This window comes from Mirounga leonina, unplaced genomic scaffold (assembly GCF_011800145.1).
Source record: "Mirounga leonina isolate KUSES-001 unplaced genomic scaffold, KU_Mleo_1.0 Mir_126, whole genome shotgun sequence".
Classification (NCBI taxonomy): domain Eukaryota; kingdom Metazoa; phylum Chordata; class Mammalia; order Carnivora; family Phocidae; genus Mirounga; species Mirounga leonina.
The window spans coordinates 21,124,194-21,143,823 of record NW_023270314.1 but is presented as its reverse complement, the minus strand read 5'-3'; the positions used below and the strand labels follow the sequence as shown (position 1 = coordinate 21,143,823).

General features: G+C 51.1%; 1 protein-coding gene across 2 annotated transcripts; it reads right to left on the bottom strand.

The window, feature by feature from the left end:
* Nucleotides 1-238: 238 nt before the first annotated feature.
* Nucleotides 239-19,494, bottom strand: AVIL (advillin). 2 transcript variants are annotated; one of them, XM_035002265.1, is made up of 20 exons: nucleotides 18,761-19,494; nucleotides 16,472-16,556; nucleotides 15,122-15,196; nucleotides 14,232-14,428; nucleotides 12,762-12,870; nucleotides 12,559-12,669; nucleotides 12,046-12,248; nucleotides 11,334-11,412; nucleotides 11,129-11,227; nucleotides 10,303-10,456; nucleotides 10,099-10,199; nucleotides 9,475-9,612; nucleotides 9,211-9,369; nucleotides 7,809-7,988; nucleotides 6,251-6,396; nucleotides 5,879-6,023; nucleotides 4,144-4,332; nucleotides 3,435-3,503; nucleotides 2,050-2,163; nucleotides 239-839 (listed from the first exon to the last, which is right to left on the bottom strand). In XM_035002265.1, exons 2-20 carry the CDS (start codon nucleotides 16,535-16,537, stop codon nucleotides 726-728), a joined length of 2,448 nt encoding a protein of 815 aa, XP_034858156.1. In that variant the 5' UTR covers nucleotides 16,538-16,556; nucleotides 18,761-19,494; the 3' UTR covers nucleotides 239-725. The 2 variants fall into 2 exon arrangements, with proteins under 2 accessions (XP_034858156.1, XP_034858155.1); XM_035002264.1 differs by having other exon boundaries at nucleotides 16,472-19,494.
* Between the last annotated feature and the right edge of the window lie 136 nt (nucleotides 19,495-19,630).

Below are 19,630 nucleotides of genomic sequence, written 5' to 3'. Positions count from 1 at the left end.
TAGCTGTAAGGCAGATTTTGGCATTCTTGTGCCAGCAACAGGACTTAGAGTGGTCCAGTTATCCAGAGAAATCACTCACCCATACTTGCTGGATCCTTCCATCATGTTGGGACAGTATGTGCAGCCTCAAGCGGTGTCTGTCATAGACTTTACTACCCCAGTAAGGAGACTTTTCTCCCAGCATCACAAAATAATTACCATAACAGGCAAGCCCCAAATGGTGAAAAGAACTCTCATTTGCTCACACAGATATTTTTATTTGAAAAGTTAAAAATCTCTGGCACATACAGATCTGGGCATTTGGATTTTGCCCTTGGGGTATATATGGAAATAACTTCAGTGATTTCGTGGGTTAAGTAGATTTTGCAAATACCGAGCTTACAATTTAAAACAACCTTACATCCTTGCCCCATTATTAAACACTTTAAACTTCGTTGGTTTTTTTTCCTCTCACTTCTCTGGATTCATGCAGTTGTGGTGCTTTCTGCTGAGACTTTAGCCGGAAGGCCACACAAATCGAAAAGTAGGTAATTAACATTTTAGGTATATAACAACTGTGGAATGCAGGGGTGAGAAAGATGGAGAACATGCTGTGATTTGCAGACCATACTGTATCTAAATTAAGTAGCTAGCTATTGGGCAAAAATTGGTAGATAAATTCTTTCCTGTTCTTGGCACTATCTGCTCACTTCTGTGGTCTTGCAATAGGCATATAGCTTCTTGCCTTAGAAAAGCCCCTTTTCTTTCTTCATTTGGAGCTGCTTCCAGCAAGGCAGAACAGCAAATTGCCCTCTTGTGATGCCAAACACAGAAATAAAATCCTGTTCAGAGAGGTAATTCTAAGAGAGAAAACAAAGTCTGTAGTTAGGAGGAGGACATGACACCCATCAATGCCAAAAGAGGAGGGGAGGGTAAAGCCAAGAGAGTGTCTTTGAAGGGGGAGGAGAAGGAATTTTTCAGAAAGGCTGTAATGGACTTAAATTATTCACTGGAGGGTTCTTGGGTTGTAGAATCCCATTTTGGCCTGAGCAGAAGCTGACTGGATTTGCTGCTCTCATGGTCCCACCTGGCACCAGTTTTTGGCCGGAAGAACAAGAATTGGGTTATATATGATGAATTCTAGACATGAGTTTTGGCTGAATGGAGAACTAAATCGAGTGCTGGTGTTCCTCACTTCAGGCCCTCATCTGCCATTTTTTTATCCAGACATTTCGAATGCAAGATCGCGTGGATCTTGTTCAGAGCATAAATTGATGCTTACTGAATATTTGCTCTCTGAAAGATACGGCTTCTGTTTTCAAGCAAGTTGTGGTCCAGATCCTTAAGAGTTGGTTAGCTAAGACATTGTGGAAAACCCAGAGACCCATCCCAAATCAACTCCTTCAAGGGGAAAATAAGTGAATTCAACCAAAACTTCAAGAGGGCATACCATCTGCCAGGCCCTGTTGTAGGTGCCGAAAAGCGGAGAATGTGGTGGTGAACAAGACAGAGAAGGTCCTTGCTCTTAAGCAGTGTTAGGGCAGTCAGGGAGGGCCAGCCAGCACCTGAACCATGAGGAGGAGCTAGCTCTGTGATGGTCGGAGAGAAGAAAGGTTTCTCAGGCGGCATAAAGGCTCAAAGGCCGGGCCGAGCGCGTTTGAGACAGGGAGCCCCTGGCTAGAGGGTGGTAAGTGAAGAGGGCGGTAGTATATGAGATCGGACATCAGAGAGGCAGGTGTAGGCCAGGTTGTGTAGAGCTGCGGAGGCCACAGAAAGGATTCTGCATTCTTTTTCATTTGCAGCGGGAAGCCAGCTGGGGGACTCTTGGCAGTAGTCCGTGATGGCTGGACAGCAGAGAGACGGGGAGGAGTGGACAGAGGCCAGCTGATGGACTGATGTGGGGGGTGGGAAAAAAGGAGCCCTGGGTTTTTGTCTTGAGCTACCGGGTAGCTCAGATGTCTGTTGAGGGGCCTACAATGTGCCAGAGCTGTCCTAGGCCATGTACTGAGACAGGTGCTTCCCTCATGGAGAGCTCCACTCACAGTAGACATAGTTCCTTTAGCCACTCACCTCCTTTTTGGCAGGGTTCACATCCTCAGGCAGCTCCTGATTTTGATTTTTCAGGACTTCTATAGGGTAATATTTTGGCTCAGAATTCAGGGAGAGGGTTGCATTCCTCATGTCCTAGGTAAGATAAGAATGTGGACAGGAATAAAAGACTGTTCAGGGTCTGTGCAGTTGAAGTTCTGTGTGTATAGTATTTAATATTTTGGCTGGTACTACTGCACCCTTTGTGATCACCTTTTCGAACGATGATCCCTAAAGCTGGCTGCCTGTCAGAATCATCTGGGAAACTAAAATATTCAGATTTTGGGGTGCTTCTTGGGAAAGCTGCTTCAGTTGAGTCTAGGGTAAATCCTGTATAGGCAGTTTGGCTTAACGCTGTGCTTAAATCTCATTTCAATACTGTGATCACAGACCTTCTTTTGGCGCTTGTATTTAGGCTCTACATTTCCAGCCTTTAAATGACTTCAAATTGAAGTCATACTGTTGTTAAATACATTTTAAAGATACTATGTAGCCATTAGCTTTGGAATCTTGAGTTTGTAGAGCACAAAGGATGGAGCTGCAGATGGCATGGACACCTGCTATCATGTGCTCATCCTGATGCTAAAGAGCTGTTGCATTCCTGGCCAGAGGCTCCACTTCTTTTCGCCATTAGAGTAGGGGTAATGAGTTTTTTGTGGTCTGCACGGTCAGAAACTGGTAAGCATCTCATTTCAGTTAGAAGCTTATTATTTATGAAAAATACTGCCAGTCAATTTAGTCTGTCCTGAATGATAGAATTGAATAATAAACCTAGTTTTTGTAGTTTTTGTTTGTTTTTTAGCTTAAACAACAAACATTCATTTCTCAAGAGTTCTGGAGGCTAGGAACCTAGTCCAAGATCAAGGTGTCTGAATCCTGGGTCTGGGGAGAGCTCGCTTCCCAGCTTGTGGATGGCATCTTCCCAGTGTATCCTCATCTGGTAGAGAGCCAGCCCTCCTAGCTCTTCCTTCAAGGGCACTAATTACCCCCTAAAGGCCCCACCTCTTCATACCACCACATTAGGGGCTAGGGGTTCAACATACGAATTTTGGAAGACAAACACATTCAGTCCATAATTGTAGGTGATTCCTAGGTCATAATTCCTTATATTTATATTTAAAAATATGTTTTTTTTTTTTTAAAGCAGCAAGTCTATTCTAAATTCAGGAAGACAGTAAAACGAGGAACTTGGCTTTGAGACCTGCTTTGCTATTGATTAGAACAATCTGAAATCAAAAGAGCCCACTAGAGTGATACTAAGAAGGACACGATGGGGTTTCGCCCATGTGGTGTCTGTAGCGTTTACGGTTTCTCTCTGGCTCCGAATGCCCGTGTGACTTGCTTCTGCAGGAGCAAACCCAACTCACAGCAGTGATTCTCGTGATAGCAGTGGCATCTCCCAGCTCTTCTTTTAACTGCTCATAGGATTTCCCTGCCTGGAACAAAGAGACGGAAGACAGGACAAGGTGCTGCTTACAGGGGGAGGGACATCTTAGGCCTCGTCTACCCTCGAGGAAAGCAACAAAGCCGGGGAATCAGAAGACATTGCAGGGCTACGCAGGAATGAAAATCCCCCCTTCTGGGTCCACGCCAGGTTGGAAGGTCCTTCAACATGATCTGCATTCTTTGCTGGTGTTCCTTAACCCTCCACACAAGACCGAAGAAGACAGAGCCATTGACTAGGGGTCAGAAAACCTGGCTTCTTCGGTTAACTATGACTTTTGACAAATCCCCTCCTCTAAACTTCCTCCTCTTTAACATGGAAACGTTTGCCCCAGCTGTCAGGGTGGTTGTAAAGCTCAAAAAAGGAGATGTGTGTGGATAAACTTTATCAACCATCACTTACTTCCACACACGGCTTCTTCCTGAGACAAGCTGTGAATTCTCTAACCAGACTGAGTGCCGTGGTGGGCAGAAAAGAGAAGGAAAGGAAAAAGCAGGGGAGTGGAGAGGGGGTGGGGGAAATGTGGTCCTGGATTTAGTCAGCCCTTAAGTCAGTACCCTGCCTTCCCACTAAGCTATTTGCGCTGAGCTCCCGGGCAGTAGGGAGGTCTCCCCCATTCTCTCTGTTCTTACGCTCCAAACATGAGGGTCCCAAGCCAAGAACCAGCCCGTGAAGATGGGAGGCTCAAAGCCCTGTTTGATGATCAGGATCGGTGTGTCTGCATCCCGGCCGCTGGGGTGAGTGTGCAGGTACTCCTGGGCCGTCGCAAGGGCGCGCTCCTTCTCTGTGGCATTGGCCTCAGCCCCAATCCACAAGAACACCTGTGTGGTAAGAGGTGGCATCTTAACGCGCTTCTATCAAGGACTAAGGACTAGACCAGACCCACTGCCTTTCCTTTCCCCCTCAGCGAACCACAGCCTCCGAGAACTTTCCTGGCCTCATTTGCTCAGCAGAGAGAAAGGCTTCCCCCCAGAATCAGCTTGGTGTTCTGATTTTAATTACACATGTATCTCCTAAATCTACATGTCCAGTCCCAAGCTGTCGCTGAACTTCGGCTTCCTGAACTTAACTTTTTGCAGGACACTCCCCCTCCCTCTGACCGTGGCTGTCTCTAGGAACCTCAAACAGAACCCCCCAAATGTAGCTCTTCTTTTCTAGACTTGCGTCCGTGTCTCCATTCTTGGTCAATGGCATCCATCCAGTCACCTAGGGCAGTAACCTGGGAGCCATCCTCGATGCCCCTGTACCCAGCGAGTCACCAAGGCCAGCCCGTTTCCCTCCTATGTATTCGTCATAGGTGTCACCATTCCTCTATCTGACCCCATTGCCCCTGTGCAGCCCGAGGTGGCCCTTAGTCCTCTTACTCAACTGTTAACAGTGCTCTCCTGACTGGCCTCCCAGCATACCTTCTGTCGTTTCCCCCATCCCTCCTCTCCCACACTTTGCAGGGTGATCAGTCGAAAGCACAGCGACCGTGTCATTCACCTGCTTAAATTTCCGTAGCTTTCCAGGATAAAATTAAAACTTGACATGGTAGGTAAGGCCCATACCTACTTCTTAGCTTCATCTCGAACTCCTCTACCCTATCTTAAGGTCTGATGATATTGTCGGGAGTTCTTTGTATACTAGACTACATGCCTTGCTTTTTAACTTGTGCTATTTCCTTTGCCCAGGATGCTCTCTCTACCCGATTAATGCCCACTCATCCTTCGCGATTCAGCCTGGGAGCCATCTCCTCTAGGAAGTCTTCTCTGAACCCCTAAACTATGTTGAGTGCCCCTAATTTGTGCTCCCATGGCACCATACCTCTATTACAGCAAAATGATGTTTCTCTGTCCAGCCCCTCCATCAGCCTATAAAATCTGAGAGCAGAGGCCCTTCACCTTGGTGACCCTACCCCTATCACAGTGACTGGGGCACGAAGGAAGTGCTGAGTACGTCTGCTGAGCTGAGCTGAGGAAAATAGGATGTCAGGGAGGGTTTGCCTTGGAGATCTCCCCTTTACAGCCCAATATTCCCTAAGAGGCCCATCGTTCTGAGTGTGGAGCCTGTTGCTGTCTCTCCTAAGAAAAAGAAGTGCATGATGATAAGATGGACTGATTTTCCCAAGGCAAGGTGGGAAACTTCCCAAGGTGGTCAGTTTTAAACAACACTGTTCTCTCCATCCCTGTTCTCTCCATCCCTGGCAAAAAGTGGGCTCTTCCTTTGGCTACCACTGACAGATGTTTGGTGGACTTGGGGAAGGGCCAGGGCTACCCCAGGTTTATCCTGGTAGGGGAGGTGCGACATGAAAAGTAGCCTAAAGTCGGGGGGGGGGGGGGGGGGGGGTCTTTGTCACTTGTTCCAAGTTCTCTGGCTGTGTCTTACCTGGTCCCAGGTATCTAGGAGCATCACATCACCTGGGTTCAGGTCATCCTGGGTGAAGTCTGTGATCTCCATGACAACGAACCGCCCAATCTTACTGGAACATTCAAAGAGACGAGGCTGCACATCTAGGATTTCCTGCTGTAGTCTGCAATGCAGTCCATTTAGAGGAACTGAGCTACTAAGAAATAATGTTTTTTTTTTAAATTTAAATTCTAGTTAGTTGACATACAGTTCAGTATTGGTGTCAGGGGTAGCGTTCAGTGGTTCATCAAGAAATAGGTTTTTAGAACTGAAAGGCATCCTAGAGTTTGTGCAGTTCACAAGCCTGGGCGGCAGGGGGAGCCCTGAGGAGGGGACAGCGCGATCCCATACCTTTTGTCGTTGGCATAGGCAGTTTTTCCTCCCAGCAGGTCCCAGAACTCAGCTGGCTCCTGGCCCTCAGCCACAGTGTCCTCGGTGCCCTTGCAGAGAAGGCTGGCCAGCTCCTTAGCCATCGCCCGCTCATCCCCACTAGACCCCTGAGAGTGGGGTGAGGAGAACACAAGTGTTAGTCGCACATAGACACGTCGATGGGCAGGGGGAGGGAGTCACACTAAGACTGTACTTGGATCAGCTACCAGGCAACAGTGCCCCAGGATGGGGAGCTAGGTTTGTTCTAGTCTTGGGAAAGGAGGGGTGGGGAAAGGAAAACAGCGTGGTGGCAAAGAGCAGGACTGGACTCTGAGCCCACCATGGATGTTGGTCAGAGACACCTTTGTTTCAGCTTCGGTTGGAATGTTAGCACCTCCTCTTGATTTTTTTTTTTTTAAGAGAAAACATTTAAATTTATTCTTTAAATTACATTCAAGAAAATTCACTTTTTGGTGTACAGTTCTATGAGTCTTGACCAACAGAGAATCATGTTACCACCATCAAAATGAAGATACAGAACATTGCCTCAGCCCTGCAAAAAATTCCCTCAGGCTACTCCCCCTTTGTCATCAGACCCTCCCCAAATCCTTAACCTCTGGCAACCGCCAATCTGTTCTCCATCACTACAGTTTGCCTTTTCCAGAATGTTATAAATGGAATCATACACTAGATAGCCTTTGAGTTTGGCTTCCTTCACTTAGCATAGGACATTTGAGATTCACCATTGTTGGGAGGATCAACAGCTTTTTTCTTTGTGCTGCTGAGTAGTATCCTACTGTATAAATATACCACTGTCTTTTCATTCCTCAGTTGAATTGCTTCCAATTTTGGGTGATTATGAATAAAGGTGCCAGATATATTTGTGTGAAGGTAGTTTTTTCTTTCTTGTGGGTAAATAAATACCCAGGCACGGGATTGCTGGATCATAGGTGTGTATTTTATAAGAAACTGTCAAATCATTTTCCAAAGGCTGGTGCATTCCCACCAGCAATACAGGTGAGTTCCTGCATCCTCATCTACACTTGATATTGTCTTTTTTTTTTTTTTTTTTAGCCCTTATGCTAGGCATACAGTGGTATCTCTGTGGTTTTCACTAGCATTGCCCTGATACCTGTGATGTGGAGCATCTTTTCCTGTTCAATTCTCTTTTGTAAAACAATTTTAGTGCTTTTTAATGTAGATGCACTCCGAATTGACAAAAATCACAGTTTTAGTGTTTGTGTTCAATGTTAATGCCTGTCCTACTACGATCCACCAAACTGGTGTGGAAAGATTGACTTATCCAGCCTCCCTCTGTGTAGAAGTTTATGGAGCATCTCCTGGGTGTGAGCAAGGCTGTCAGTGAGTTTCTAATCGTGGGGAACTTTGGCAGTTCCTTTGAAAATCCTTTAGGAAAAGGCTCATCTTCTTGAGGACTGCTCCGGCCTACTTTTTAGTTCCTTTGTCCTTGCTGACAGGAAGGTGGGCATAGGGCTGGGCTCCAAGGGGCTGGTGTGAGCCCTGGGCCCAGCTGTCTCACCTTGCCATACCACAGGTAGTGCTCTGCCTGGCTCCGTAGCAGAAAGGCATCACTGGAGTTCAGGGAGGAGGCCAAGGCTGGAACCTCCACCGCTTTGGTGTTAGATTTGTCATTTCCTTGAATCTGGAAGAGCCTTACTGGGGGATTGGGCTCAGCATTTCCCTTTCTCGAAGTCCCACCCTAGAGAGAAGGAGAAAAGCAGAATCTGGTTCTAAGAGGCACCATGTGAACAGAGCACTAGGCTAGCCATTGTGGAGATTACGGATGAATTTACCACTGCTTTTGCTCTCAGGGAGCTTCCATGCCAACTGGGAGAGGTCAGGTGAGCTGGAACTGCGGTACCAATAATATTAGCTCTCATTCAGAGACTCTTATTATATGCTAAGCTCTATGGCTGGTGCTTTACCTATATCATTTCATGGATCCTCGTAATAACTGTGAAGTAGGTATTTATTAGTTTAAAATTTTTTTTTCTTTTTTGTTTAGATTTCATTTATTTGAGAGAGAGAGCGAGAGCACAAGCAGGGGGAGCAGCAGAGGGAGAGGGAGAAGCAGGCTTCCTGCTGAGCAGGGAGCCCGATGTGGGGCTTGATCCCAGGACCCCGGGATCATGACCCAAGCCAAAGGCAGCCGCCAACCAACTGAGCCACCCAGGCACCCCAGTAGGTATTTATTTTTAAAGATTTATTTATTTATTTGAGAGAGAGAAAGAGAGAGAGAGCACACATGCTCGTGAGCAGAAGGAGGGGCAGCAGGAGAGGGAGAGAGAGAATCCCAAGCAGACTCCCTGCTGAGTATGGAGCCTGATGCGGGGCTCGATCTCACAGCCCTGAGATCATGACCTGAGCTGAAATCAAGAGTCGGATGCTTAACTGACAGCCACCCAGGTGCCCCCAAAGTAGGTATTTATTACAGTACAGATGGGAAAATTGAGGCTTAGCAACCTGGTTAATAAATGACAAGGGTAGGACTTGCCCGCAGGCTTGGGTGATATCAAGCATATGACATTATAGTGCTGGTAGTGCTTCAGCCAGGGCTTCATGGAAGAAGTGGGCACGCCCAGGGGCGGGACTGGACAGGGCATCATGTGGCACATGTGAGGTCTAATGGGGAGACCTACCTCACCGGAGTGGAGAGTGTGGGTTAGGGCGCTGAGAGTAACACACCCGCATGGGTAAAACCGGTCAGATCATGAAACACCTTGGATGTTAACGAGGCAGTGGTTTGGACTTGAAGCCCTGGGCAGCTGGGATTCCCTTGAGTGTCTCAGAGAGATTAACCCTCTTCTTGTCTGTGTCTACCCCCAGCCCTGGTTTCCATCCCTCCTCTCCTATACTGCAGCCTCCTGCTGACTTATTTGAGTATTCCTGCTCCTGGTGTCACTTTTTCTGAGGGGTCTCACCTCAAAGATAACCAGCTTCCCTTTGAAGATGGCCATGAAGTGGCGGGGCTCCTTCCCCATGGTAACTCGGACCTGCACAGGCGCCCCGTCAAACTGCTGATCCACCTCCGTGGCCTGGTATGCTGAGGCCACCAGCTCATCCTTGGAGGCGTGGCGGCCCTGCAGGGGTGAGAGGGCGAGCAATGGGTCCTTGCTACCCCTTGCCCCCGCCCAGTGGCCAGAGGTAGCGTCAGGATCCCAAGGAGGAGCCTGCGTCAGGCCTACCTGCCAGATATACAAGATGTAGCGTGGCTTCCCATTCACCTCGTATGTGTAGAGAACCAGATAGCAGTCTCCCCCATAGAAGAAGCCGTACCACTGATGCTCCACGGGGACCAGCTCCAGGTTTTCAATCCTCCAGATCTGGACACAGAAGGAGACACAAGTTCCCAGAGATGGGGCTCCTATTTGGAAAGATGGCTGCCTGAAGGGAACTGGGCCATGCTTCGCGGAGAATCCAGGCGGGTGAGGCATGAACATCCACCCAAAGGACACCTTCCCTCTCTGGTTCTTCTTTCCCAGTTGTGAGGGCTTGTCACATTTGCGTGATTTGAATCCCGAGAAGAACCAGATCATTCCTGTTCCGGTGCATCCCCATCATGGCTCTGAGATGATTTGACTATTTCCGCCCCCTGAGTTATTGATAGCACATGGGGGTAGTGGCTTTTCACTTCCCTGAGGGGATGTGGGACAGCGTTGCAGACTCCGGTCACCTCTGAGAGCCGACTCCTGAGGTCCCAGAGATGAAAACGAAAGCAAAGCAGACCAGAGTCACCCTCTCCCTCCTCTCCAGCAAAACAGCTAGGAGGGCCGGTGCTGCCTGCCCTGAGATGCCAATCACTGACTTACCTCAACTTCCCCATTGCCATCATCGACCATTCTTTCCTGGGCAGCGACCTCCGGCTTGGTGTGCAGTAAAGTCACATCAAATTTATCCTGGAGAACTTTAGCTGCAGAGAAGGGGTTGGGAGAAGCCAAGTGAGTGAAGAGCATCTGTTCCTGCCTTTCTAGAGAGTCCCAGCAGTGGGAAGGGGAGCTGGGGAGCAGCCTTACCAATTTTGCCGACACCAAACGTTTTCCCCAGGCCCACGGTCTGGTCCTTCACTGCCCACTTCTGGAACAGCTGCTTGAACATGGCCGACTCAGCACCGTCGTTGATGGTCTCCACGTTGGTGCTGCGGGGGTAGCCCTTCATCTGGATGAAGTTCTGCGGACAGCCCCCCCGCCCCCGAAAGTCACGTCAGTCAGGGAATGCACTGGGTTCTTTGCTTGTCTGGTGACTTGCCCTTTGAAGCCAGTCAGCAGGATTGCTCCCTTGTGGGAGTCGGAGTCAAATGCTAACTCACTTATGTCTAGGGACCAAGTTACCTGCCTCAGGGAAAGGACTGTGGGAACATTTTCATATCTCTGGATTGGCCTGTCATGATCATTAATTTTTTTTTGCAAGATCCTCTATACTGTGTTCCTGCCGCACTCATGTACTCCACTGAGTTTGTGTCACAAGCATTTGCTCATTTACTGCTGCGTAAGCGCATCTTGCTGGGTTCATCTGCATGGGTCCGGACCACGTCACAGGCCCCTTGAGGACAGGGCCGTTGACCGTGATGTGATGTCCCCTTCGATAACAGCAGCCATGTTTACTGAGCAAGTGTAGGCACCAGGTACTGTCCTAAGTGCCTTACAAATGTTACTGATGCCTCAGAACAACCCTAGGAGTTATCTCTTAAACCTGGATTTATCCCCAGGTTGTCTGTCTGACTGAAGTCCGTGCATGTAACAGTGCTGTCGTAAGCCCAAGTGCCTCGTCTGGTTCTCTGAACACATCTGACGTGGTCCTGACAGAATTTTGTGGACAATACTGTACATCTGTAGTTCCTACCAGGGCTTTAGACATGGCCGTCTGTTTCTCAGTCTTTGTGGCTCTTCTTCCTTTCCACACGTAGATCTTGGTTCCACTTTGGTCTAAGATGTAGCAGTCCTGAAGCGGGCAGGGATAAAGGTGGTTACTGCCAATCGGGACCATAAGGAAGATCTATGAAGCCAGGTCTGGCCACAGAAGCCGCGCCTACCCAAGCTCTACTCACATCATGGTTCAGTAAGTCCTGGACCAGGGGCCTTGTCGCTACCTCTGTGACCACCAGCTGCCCAGCTGAGTCCGAGACACTGGAAAAGGGGAGAAGTTAGCTTGTGCCTTCTCTTCTACAAAGCATCTTGTAGTCAGTTTGATATTTTGCTGGTTTTGTTTCAGTGTAGAGTTTCTGGGTCAAGTTTGACCTCTTATGACAGGCGTGGCTTGAATGCAGACAGGAATGTGATGGACTCTGTTCTCGAGAGGAGACTTTGGTGCATCTCTCTCCGGAACATGATCTCCTCCACATCCCTGGGCATAGATAGAGCCAAGTAAAGGAAGAGTCTCCTCAAGAGACCAGGAAGAGTTGCTGACAAGAGCAGATGGTAGCTGCCTCCTTGACTGGGGAACACTGAGTTCCTTCTGAAAGCTGCATTTGAAAAGGGTTAAAAGAAAGCCAGATGCTTGGGGGCACCTGGGTGGCTCAGTCGGTTATGCTCAGTCTGCTTTCAGCTCCCTGGGTCAGGTTCTGGGTGTGTGGGGGGGGTGTCCTGGCATCCAGCCACCTCCCTCTCTCTCTGTGTGCATGCGCTCTCTCTGTCTCTCTCTCTCTCTCAAATAAATAAATAAAATCTTAAAAAAAAAAAAGCCAGATGCCTATACCCAAAATGAGGAGCCAAGCACCCACTACCCCAGCTTCCAACCAGCAGCCAGGTTTAGTTACTCACTGATACAACATGATGTTTGATTTCTGCTGCTGGTCCATGATCTCATCGGGCACGGCAGGCTTGATAATAGAGCGCCGGCCAAGGGTGTCCTGAAGGACCTTCATCAGCTCTGGACTTGCTGCCTCCTTGTCTCCCTCGATCACGCCTATTTCAGCACGGCCCCCTCGTTCCCTGTCCCGAATATCCTTTGCCAGAAGCATAGCCTGTCAAAGAAGCCCCAAGAAGCACTCAGTCCCGCTGGGCCCCCTTGGCGCTTGCTGGCTTCGGGGGCAGTGACCTGGGTCCCAGACACAGGAGTTATTCTGCGGCTTAAGACCCTGGGGGTGAGTCACAGACTCAGGCACTTGGCCTGTCTCTGAAACAGATTCTGCTCCAGCACAGGGGTCTGTCTGTCTCCGCATCTCACAGAAGAGCCAGTGAGGAAGGAAGATGGAAAAGGCAACCTAGAGAGTGACAGCCCCATGACCGGGCCTGAGGGAGAGGAGAAGGGGCTCAGACTGGGAAGAACCACACCTTCAGGCGTTCTCCGCTGTTGCTCTCTGGGCCATTCCATTGGATGATGACCTTCCCAAGGTCCAGCAAGAAGACATCGCCTTGGTTAAAACTGTCCCAGATCATCTCCACCTGCAGATGAGAAGTAGACGTCGTTCAGGAGGAATTCTTAGGTACTAGCGGGGGAGGCTCTGGGCGCAGGACAGAGAGTGGGCAGGACTTACCTCGGTGGCCCTGATGTTTCTTTTCCCCTTCACGTGTAACAGCCGCTTCACGTCATAGGTGTTGGTCTCCACATGCTTCATCCCGGAGGCCACGCCCCCCTTCTTGTAGCTGAGGGGATATCCAGATAACCCCCCGTTATTTATGTGCTAGGGACTGGGGAGGCCTCTGCCCTCAGGGGCGGTGGCAACAGAACAAGACTCCGTGAGGCCTTTTTGACAGAGTGGTCCAGGCAGTCTTCTCCGGAGGAGTGACATTCAAGCTGACATACGAGGAGGACTAGGAGCCAACCAGCAGACGACTAGTGTTCCAGCGGGTGGCTCCGTGGTGAGGACCCCGTAGCACGAGCTTGGCTGGTTCTAGCCGCTGTGTGAATTGCAGCATGTGACAAGGAGAGGGGCACAGGCTGGGTGGCCACAGCCGAAGAATTCATGGCACCATGGCCTTAAGACCAACCGGCTCGGGGAGTCCGCTCTCCTGGCCCTGGAGTTCCCCCCAACCCCGCATCCACCCCAGGCGTCCTGACCCTGCAGGCTGGGCAGAGAGCCACCCTGGAGTAGGACGTTTGTCTGTGGGCTCCCTGGTGACTCATGGGGTGCGCTGTGCCCAACAGGTCCTCAGTCAGTGCGACTGCCAACCGGCAAGAAGCTAGCCTTGGACCAGCCTCAGGTCTCTCGAGCTCCTCAGAATCCCTCTTTTTGTTTTCAATCTCGAGGGCAAAGTTTGGAGTTAAACTCCTCAGTCCGTGGAACATTATCGTCCCTGTCCTTTCCAAGACCCCTCTCCTGTTTTCAGTATTTATGCATTCCCTTTTCTCTGCATATGTCCCCCCACTCCTCTCCCCACCACAGGCATCCCTTCCGACCGTTGAATGGCTGCCTTTTTATTTTCATTCGGGTAAATGTGTCCTGTTGTTTGGTGGGCATGTATTTTTTGTAAAACAGAAGTTGGCACCGTTATATATTTCAGGTCCGTCTCTTACTCTGGTCACTAGGACCATGTTTTAATTTCAGGGCTGTCCACAGCTCAGCCGGTATCTGCTCCACGGCCTCCGCTGTGTACTCCTTCTTGTCCCGTCTCCCTGTGACGGGCACTTACGGGGGGGCCACGGCTTCACACCGTCACTCCTGACACTGCTGTGACCCTTCTGGCTCATGAGCCCTTGCGGAGCTGGGTGTGGGGGAGGTCCCCTGACTTACACACCCGGGAGTGGGATTGGCCTCAGCACACTGTCCTCCAGCCGCCACGGACCACCGCCCCCCGCCCCCGACGAGCCACACGGCCTCCCCTTTCCCCCCCAGTCTGGCCACCGCTCGCCTCCGCCCGGCCCCCTGGTCTGCCCTGCTCTGGTGGGTGGAAGCCATAGCTTTGATTTGATCTGCATTTCTCTGATTCTTCATACACCAACTGGCCCTTTTGGTTTCCTCTTTTGTAAACTGCCATTTCTGTCCTCGCGCTGGTGAACTACTCACATGATGCCCTGCTTGAAGTAGCCGTGGAAGGTGTCAGACTCGTGGTACTGCACCTCTCGGTGCTGCACGGGGCTGCCCCCCAGGTAGTCATCCAGCTGTGTGGTGTAGATGGCCGCGCAGGTCTGCTCGTCCTGGGAGGAGTCCTTCCCAATCCAGAAGTGGATGTCCTGGGAGAGGAGGCTGCCCACTCTCCGTGTCTGGGATGTCCGGAGAGATCAGGTCAGGGGCCAGCTCACCTCCATCCCGCTCTGCTGCTGGCCCCCCGGGCGTATGGTGGCTCGTGGCCGCCCTAGGCAGGCTGCGGGCCTCTCCCCCTCCCTCCGGGGCCCCTGGCACACCTGCTATGTGGCTCAAGCTCTGGCAGCCCAGAATGCTCCCGCATTTGGGGAGAGTTGACAGCTTACTGTTCTCCAACTACATGGAGACCCGTGAGGATCTTTTCCAAGTTGAGATACAGACTGACCTTGTGCCCCTTCGCTCCCTGCTCTCCTGCGGCTGACACGGTGCCAATCTGTCCATCTGCCTGGCTCGGTCGGCATCGTTCATGTGCGATATTGTTCCCTCAACCAGAATGGGCACTTTGAGGCATGGCCTTGTATCTACCTGGCCTGCCTCCCTACCACTCTAATGTGGGGGCTGGGCCCCAGGAGGGAGAGGTGCTGCTTGCGGGGTCCTTGCTGAGGTTCAGACTGAGGGCCCCATCCCCTAAGAATGGCCTTTCTAGTCAAACTGGAGGCCTGTTCTGTACAACACTGAAGAAGAATCAAGACAGATACCAGGAACCTGATTAGCATCAGCAGCAGATCTCGGTGGAACCCAAGAACGGCTCTCAAGGGAGAAGCTCATGGGAACCGGCAGGGGTGGGGGGGTTTGGGGGTGATGGTGCTCACCGAGAGGATGACGTAGCAGTCCCCCTCATAGAAGTTGCCATGGGCACTCAGGGGAACCAGTGCCAGCTCCAGTTTCTGGAAGGACAAGGGCTGTGTATAGTCTGCATCCCAGCCCCCACTCCCCAGCCTCCCTGTCCTCCATCATTTGGCACAGGTGGCCGGGGAGAGGTAGGGAAGACGTCCCTGCTGATTCTATAGGGCATGGTGGCTAGCCACAGGATTAGTGGGCCCACCCCTCTAGCTTCTGCCGAGCTCTGCCTGCATGGCCCCAGGGCTGAATCTGGGTCCCTGTCTTTACCCCACCCCCCTCCCTACCACCTGCTTGGTCTCACTATACGTGAGGAGCCTTGTGAGCTCCTCTAGCCCTTTGCAGGGAAAAGAGCTGGATATCAGCGGTCGGGTCAAAACCTACCTCTGAGCAGCTGCACCTGTGCCTCTGACAACGTCCTCCAACCCTGACCGCCCAGTGCTGGGCAAGGGCTGCAAACAGAGCGTGGGGGTGCCGTGGGGCTGTGAGAGGCGAGTGCCGGCGGTGCGTGGGCGGGGCTCCACGGCCAGCGCTCCGTATTGGATGGGGGGGGGGGGCTTGATGTGTCCCCTGTGCATATGGCTTGTCCCAGGAGAGCCATTCACATGGCCTCAGATAGGGATTTTTCCTCACTCTCTCTAAGTGACAGGCACCTGCAGTCATACTTGTGTATATTCTATGTAAGATGTGTGTGTTAAATGTAAAGATGTTAAATATACCATACTTTTGGTAACTTTTAGTACCTACTTTGAAATAATCAGGAAGATTTAAGGGCTCTGGGTTTTAGGCAGCCGCCCCTCCCTGGGCTCAGAGCAGGGAGGAGAGGTGCGGGGAGCGGGGTTCTTACATCTGGCAGGTGGAGCTGCCCAGGCCAGGGCTGTTCCCAGCTAGACTGCTGGAGCTCGAGGTCAGCTGGAGGGGCTCAAGCCCAGGTGGGAGAAGGGATGAGCGGCCCCCTGATCTACGCAGTAACCCCACCTCCCCTACCACTTGGCAGGAGCCAGCGTGCCCTGTGAAAGACAGGTTCCAGTTTTTCTGACAGGAGCCTTCGGTCTTTCTCTAGGGCATTTACTGCAAGTGCAAACTCACTGAGCAGATGGCAGGATAAAGGGCAAGCTTAGTTTTGCTTGGAGCCCGGCTCTCCAGAGCTAAAAGCATTTCCTCCACCCGCGAGCACCCAGGAGGGGTCAAGGATAGGAAAAGGTGACTCCGATGCTGTCTCTCGCTATTTCCCAAGGCAGGAGACTGCAGGAACCCGGGGTGACCAGAGACCGCCCCCAGATGCCGTGTGAGGAGGAAGGTGCGCCTCCAGCCCAGCTCACCTCTATTCTCCAGGTGATGATCCCAGGGTCGTTGCCCACAGCCCTGAAGGCGCTGCTCAGAGACATGGCGCTTGTCTTCCCAGGACTGCAACATCACAGAGTGAGCGGGGCGGATGATGCCTCTCGCGGCAGGCAGTCCTCCAGCTTTTCCCCTAAGTCATTTCCTAGCATCTTGTCAGCCACCCTGCCATGTGTCTGTGAGGCACCCTGCACTGTTTCATGGCGATGTGGGAAATGGCTTCTCCAAGTTCCCACTGTAAGCCTGGCTGGCCTGGGGGAGGGGGGCTCACCCAGAAAGAAGGTCGCCTTCCCCCTTGCCACTCCCCTGGTAATAGCCACGGTTATCTACTGAAGGCCTGATAAATATGGTAAGCCCTGAGCGGGTTCACTTTATGTTGTCATTTAATTCTTACAAACTGAGTCTATTTTCATCTTACATCGTAGGTGAGTTGAGGTTTGGAGAGGTTAAATAATTTGCCTGATGTCACACGCTAGAGTGAAATTCATATCTGGCCCTAAAACCTGTGCTTTTAGTCACTCTGATGTCGTGTAACCCTTCCTAAACTTATCTGCCTTCAGTGGCACACGGGAAGAAAGGCTTGTATCAGTATTTCCAGGTTCGGCTGCCTTCTCTCATTCACCCCGTCCAGCTCTTCCCAGGGTCCTCGCTTGCCAGGTCCGCTGTGCGGTCAACTCTTTGGCTTCCTCTTTGGGCTTTACTTTCCAGACTTTTCCCTTTTAAGTAAACTGTCCTAAAACTCAAACACCCCATCTTGTTTTTGTCCTCTGACTAATAATATTCCCTGTGCCTCGCGGAAGAGGGAAAGCAACATGGCCGAGCAGGGTGTGGGACCGAGTTGGGGTGCTGGCAGCAACAGGCTGGGTGGCCGGGCCCGCCTGGGGGCAGAGGCCACCCGTGTCCCCTCCCACACAGACCTGCCGGAGTCGGTGGTGGCCGCCCACAAGGCAGGGTGGGGAGGAGGAGGAAGCGGGGAAGACAAGTGCGGGTGGATCGGGCACCATCTGTGCTCAAGGCGTGTCTAGGAGCATCAAGCACTCATCCCTGCTCCCCTAGCGGCTTTGTAGCATCAAAGTGCCTGCCTGGTTCTTGCTCTCAAGGAGCTTGCGTTCCCGTAATACCTATAACTGATGCATGCTCTCAAGAGGCGAAGGAAAAAAGATGTGCTTGATGGATTTACATAAAGTAAAAAACCAAAACAAAAAACAAAAACACGACCCACCCAGAAAGGGCCGCGTGGAGTTGTGCTATCCGGAGGCGTACTGCACGTGTTTGGCCATTCCATCCTTGAGCCTCGGTGGATGAAGCCAGGTTTGAAGAGTTTGTGCCATTATCTAGCATGGGCTTTGGCAAAACACAGAATACCAGACTCCCTTTGTGTTCTGCTACAGCAAGACTAAGGCGGAGCAGCCAATGTTTGAGGATTTAATTTGCTAACTCGTGCTGCCCCACCCTCCCCGGTGCTGCTCAGAACTGCCAGGAAGTATTTGTTCAGGATTTTCTCAGACCCTCGATTTCATTCATTAAAGGCAACTGCCGTGACCCAACTAGGGGAAGGGGACAAGGGCCAACGAATTCATTTCTTGAAAACCGAGAGGTTTCAACCTGGGAAAAACCAAACCAGCTGGCATTAATGAGGGCTGTGACTCTCAGAGGCCAAAAGCAGTCCCATTTCCCAGCAGGGACTTAAGGATCAAAAGGGAAGGAGCTCACTGGGCCAAGGCTCCCCAACCAAGGAGAGGACATGCTCAAAGAAGGCACTTCCTGCCACACTGGAACAGCCAGAAAATGTGATTGCATTCGTGACATCGAAGTCCCCCGAAGCTGAGTTTCTTCCTCCCTCTTCCCCAAGTCCTTATTTATTAATTCGGCATTGCAGAAACCCTTGGGGTGGGGCGGGGTTTTGAAATCCCAGGCTAAAAGCCAGCGGCCCTCAATTCTTACAGAGCTCTGTGAATGGACCCCAGGTGGAGGAAGCCAGTTCTAACTTCTGCCTTGCCCCACACCACCTTTCTGAGCTAGGTGAATGGGGCAGTCTCCTTATTTCCCAGCGCTTGAGACCTTTGCTTTCCGTTCAGTGCTTTCTAAAAAGGGCCTTAACTGCTCAGCAAGAAGTTTGCAAAACTGGTACAAACTCCTGGTTTAATCCTTTAAAAGCCCCATCCAAGAAAACAAAGGCACAGAAACTTCAGTGTCCTCTTCCCCTCACTTCCTCCTTGTTCAGCAGGATTGCTCTACTGGCGTGCACCCATCCACCGAGCAGACCTTACCGTGCCTTCTCTCCCGCCGCGTCTTCCGAGTCCCGGGGCAAGGAGCAGCCGTGTCAGAAAACCACCCCAAGGAGGGAGGCGCCAGGTCCTGCTGCCTTAGCTTAGTAATGGCCGCAGACACTGCGTTATATTTGCTTGTGTTTGAGTCTTAACCTCATTTTCCCAGTCCCGGCCAATCACAGCCAACCTAGCCCTGGGCTTGACTTATTCAAACCAGAGGGGAAGCTTTATCTGCTCCTATTCAAAACAGCAGAAACAAGAAGAACGGACTTTTAAAGGCTTTTCTCTTTTGACTCCAGCTCCACACCCTGATCCAATTGATTTTTTTTTAAAGTGCACAGCCCATCAATAATGCAGCAAAGAGGGTGGAAGGATATGAAATTTGCCATATTGTAGATATGGATGCATTATGCTGATGATGACAAGAGGCAGGGGCCAGAGCTGCCCCAGAGTGCCTGGGATGTCTAAGCTGGCAATGCCTCCCTGAGAAGCTTCTGGGCATTTTTCAGAGGGAGGGAAGTCCAGGAGAGGGGCCAGGAGTGTGTTATCTTTGGTCATCCTGTTTTGCTGTTTTGCTCCGTAGGGTTTCCCTTGGGGTCCCTACAGCAGTCCAATCAAAATCTGAGTGCCTACTATGTGCCAAGAACCCTGCTGGGCTCTCCCGGGGATCCTGGTTTGGGAGAATCGGTAAGGGACACAGAAGAACGAAGATTCCCAGTCCCTCGGGGTTTCTGGTTTGTCCCCCAGAAGTCAATAGGACACAAGTGTATGCTTATTAAGCACCTGGATGGCAGTGGAGTTGGTTCCAAATGGGGGCCAGGAAAGAGGCCAACTTCTGTAACCTTGAGCAGAAGCCCAGTCGGTGCTGAG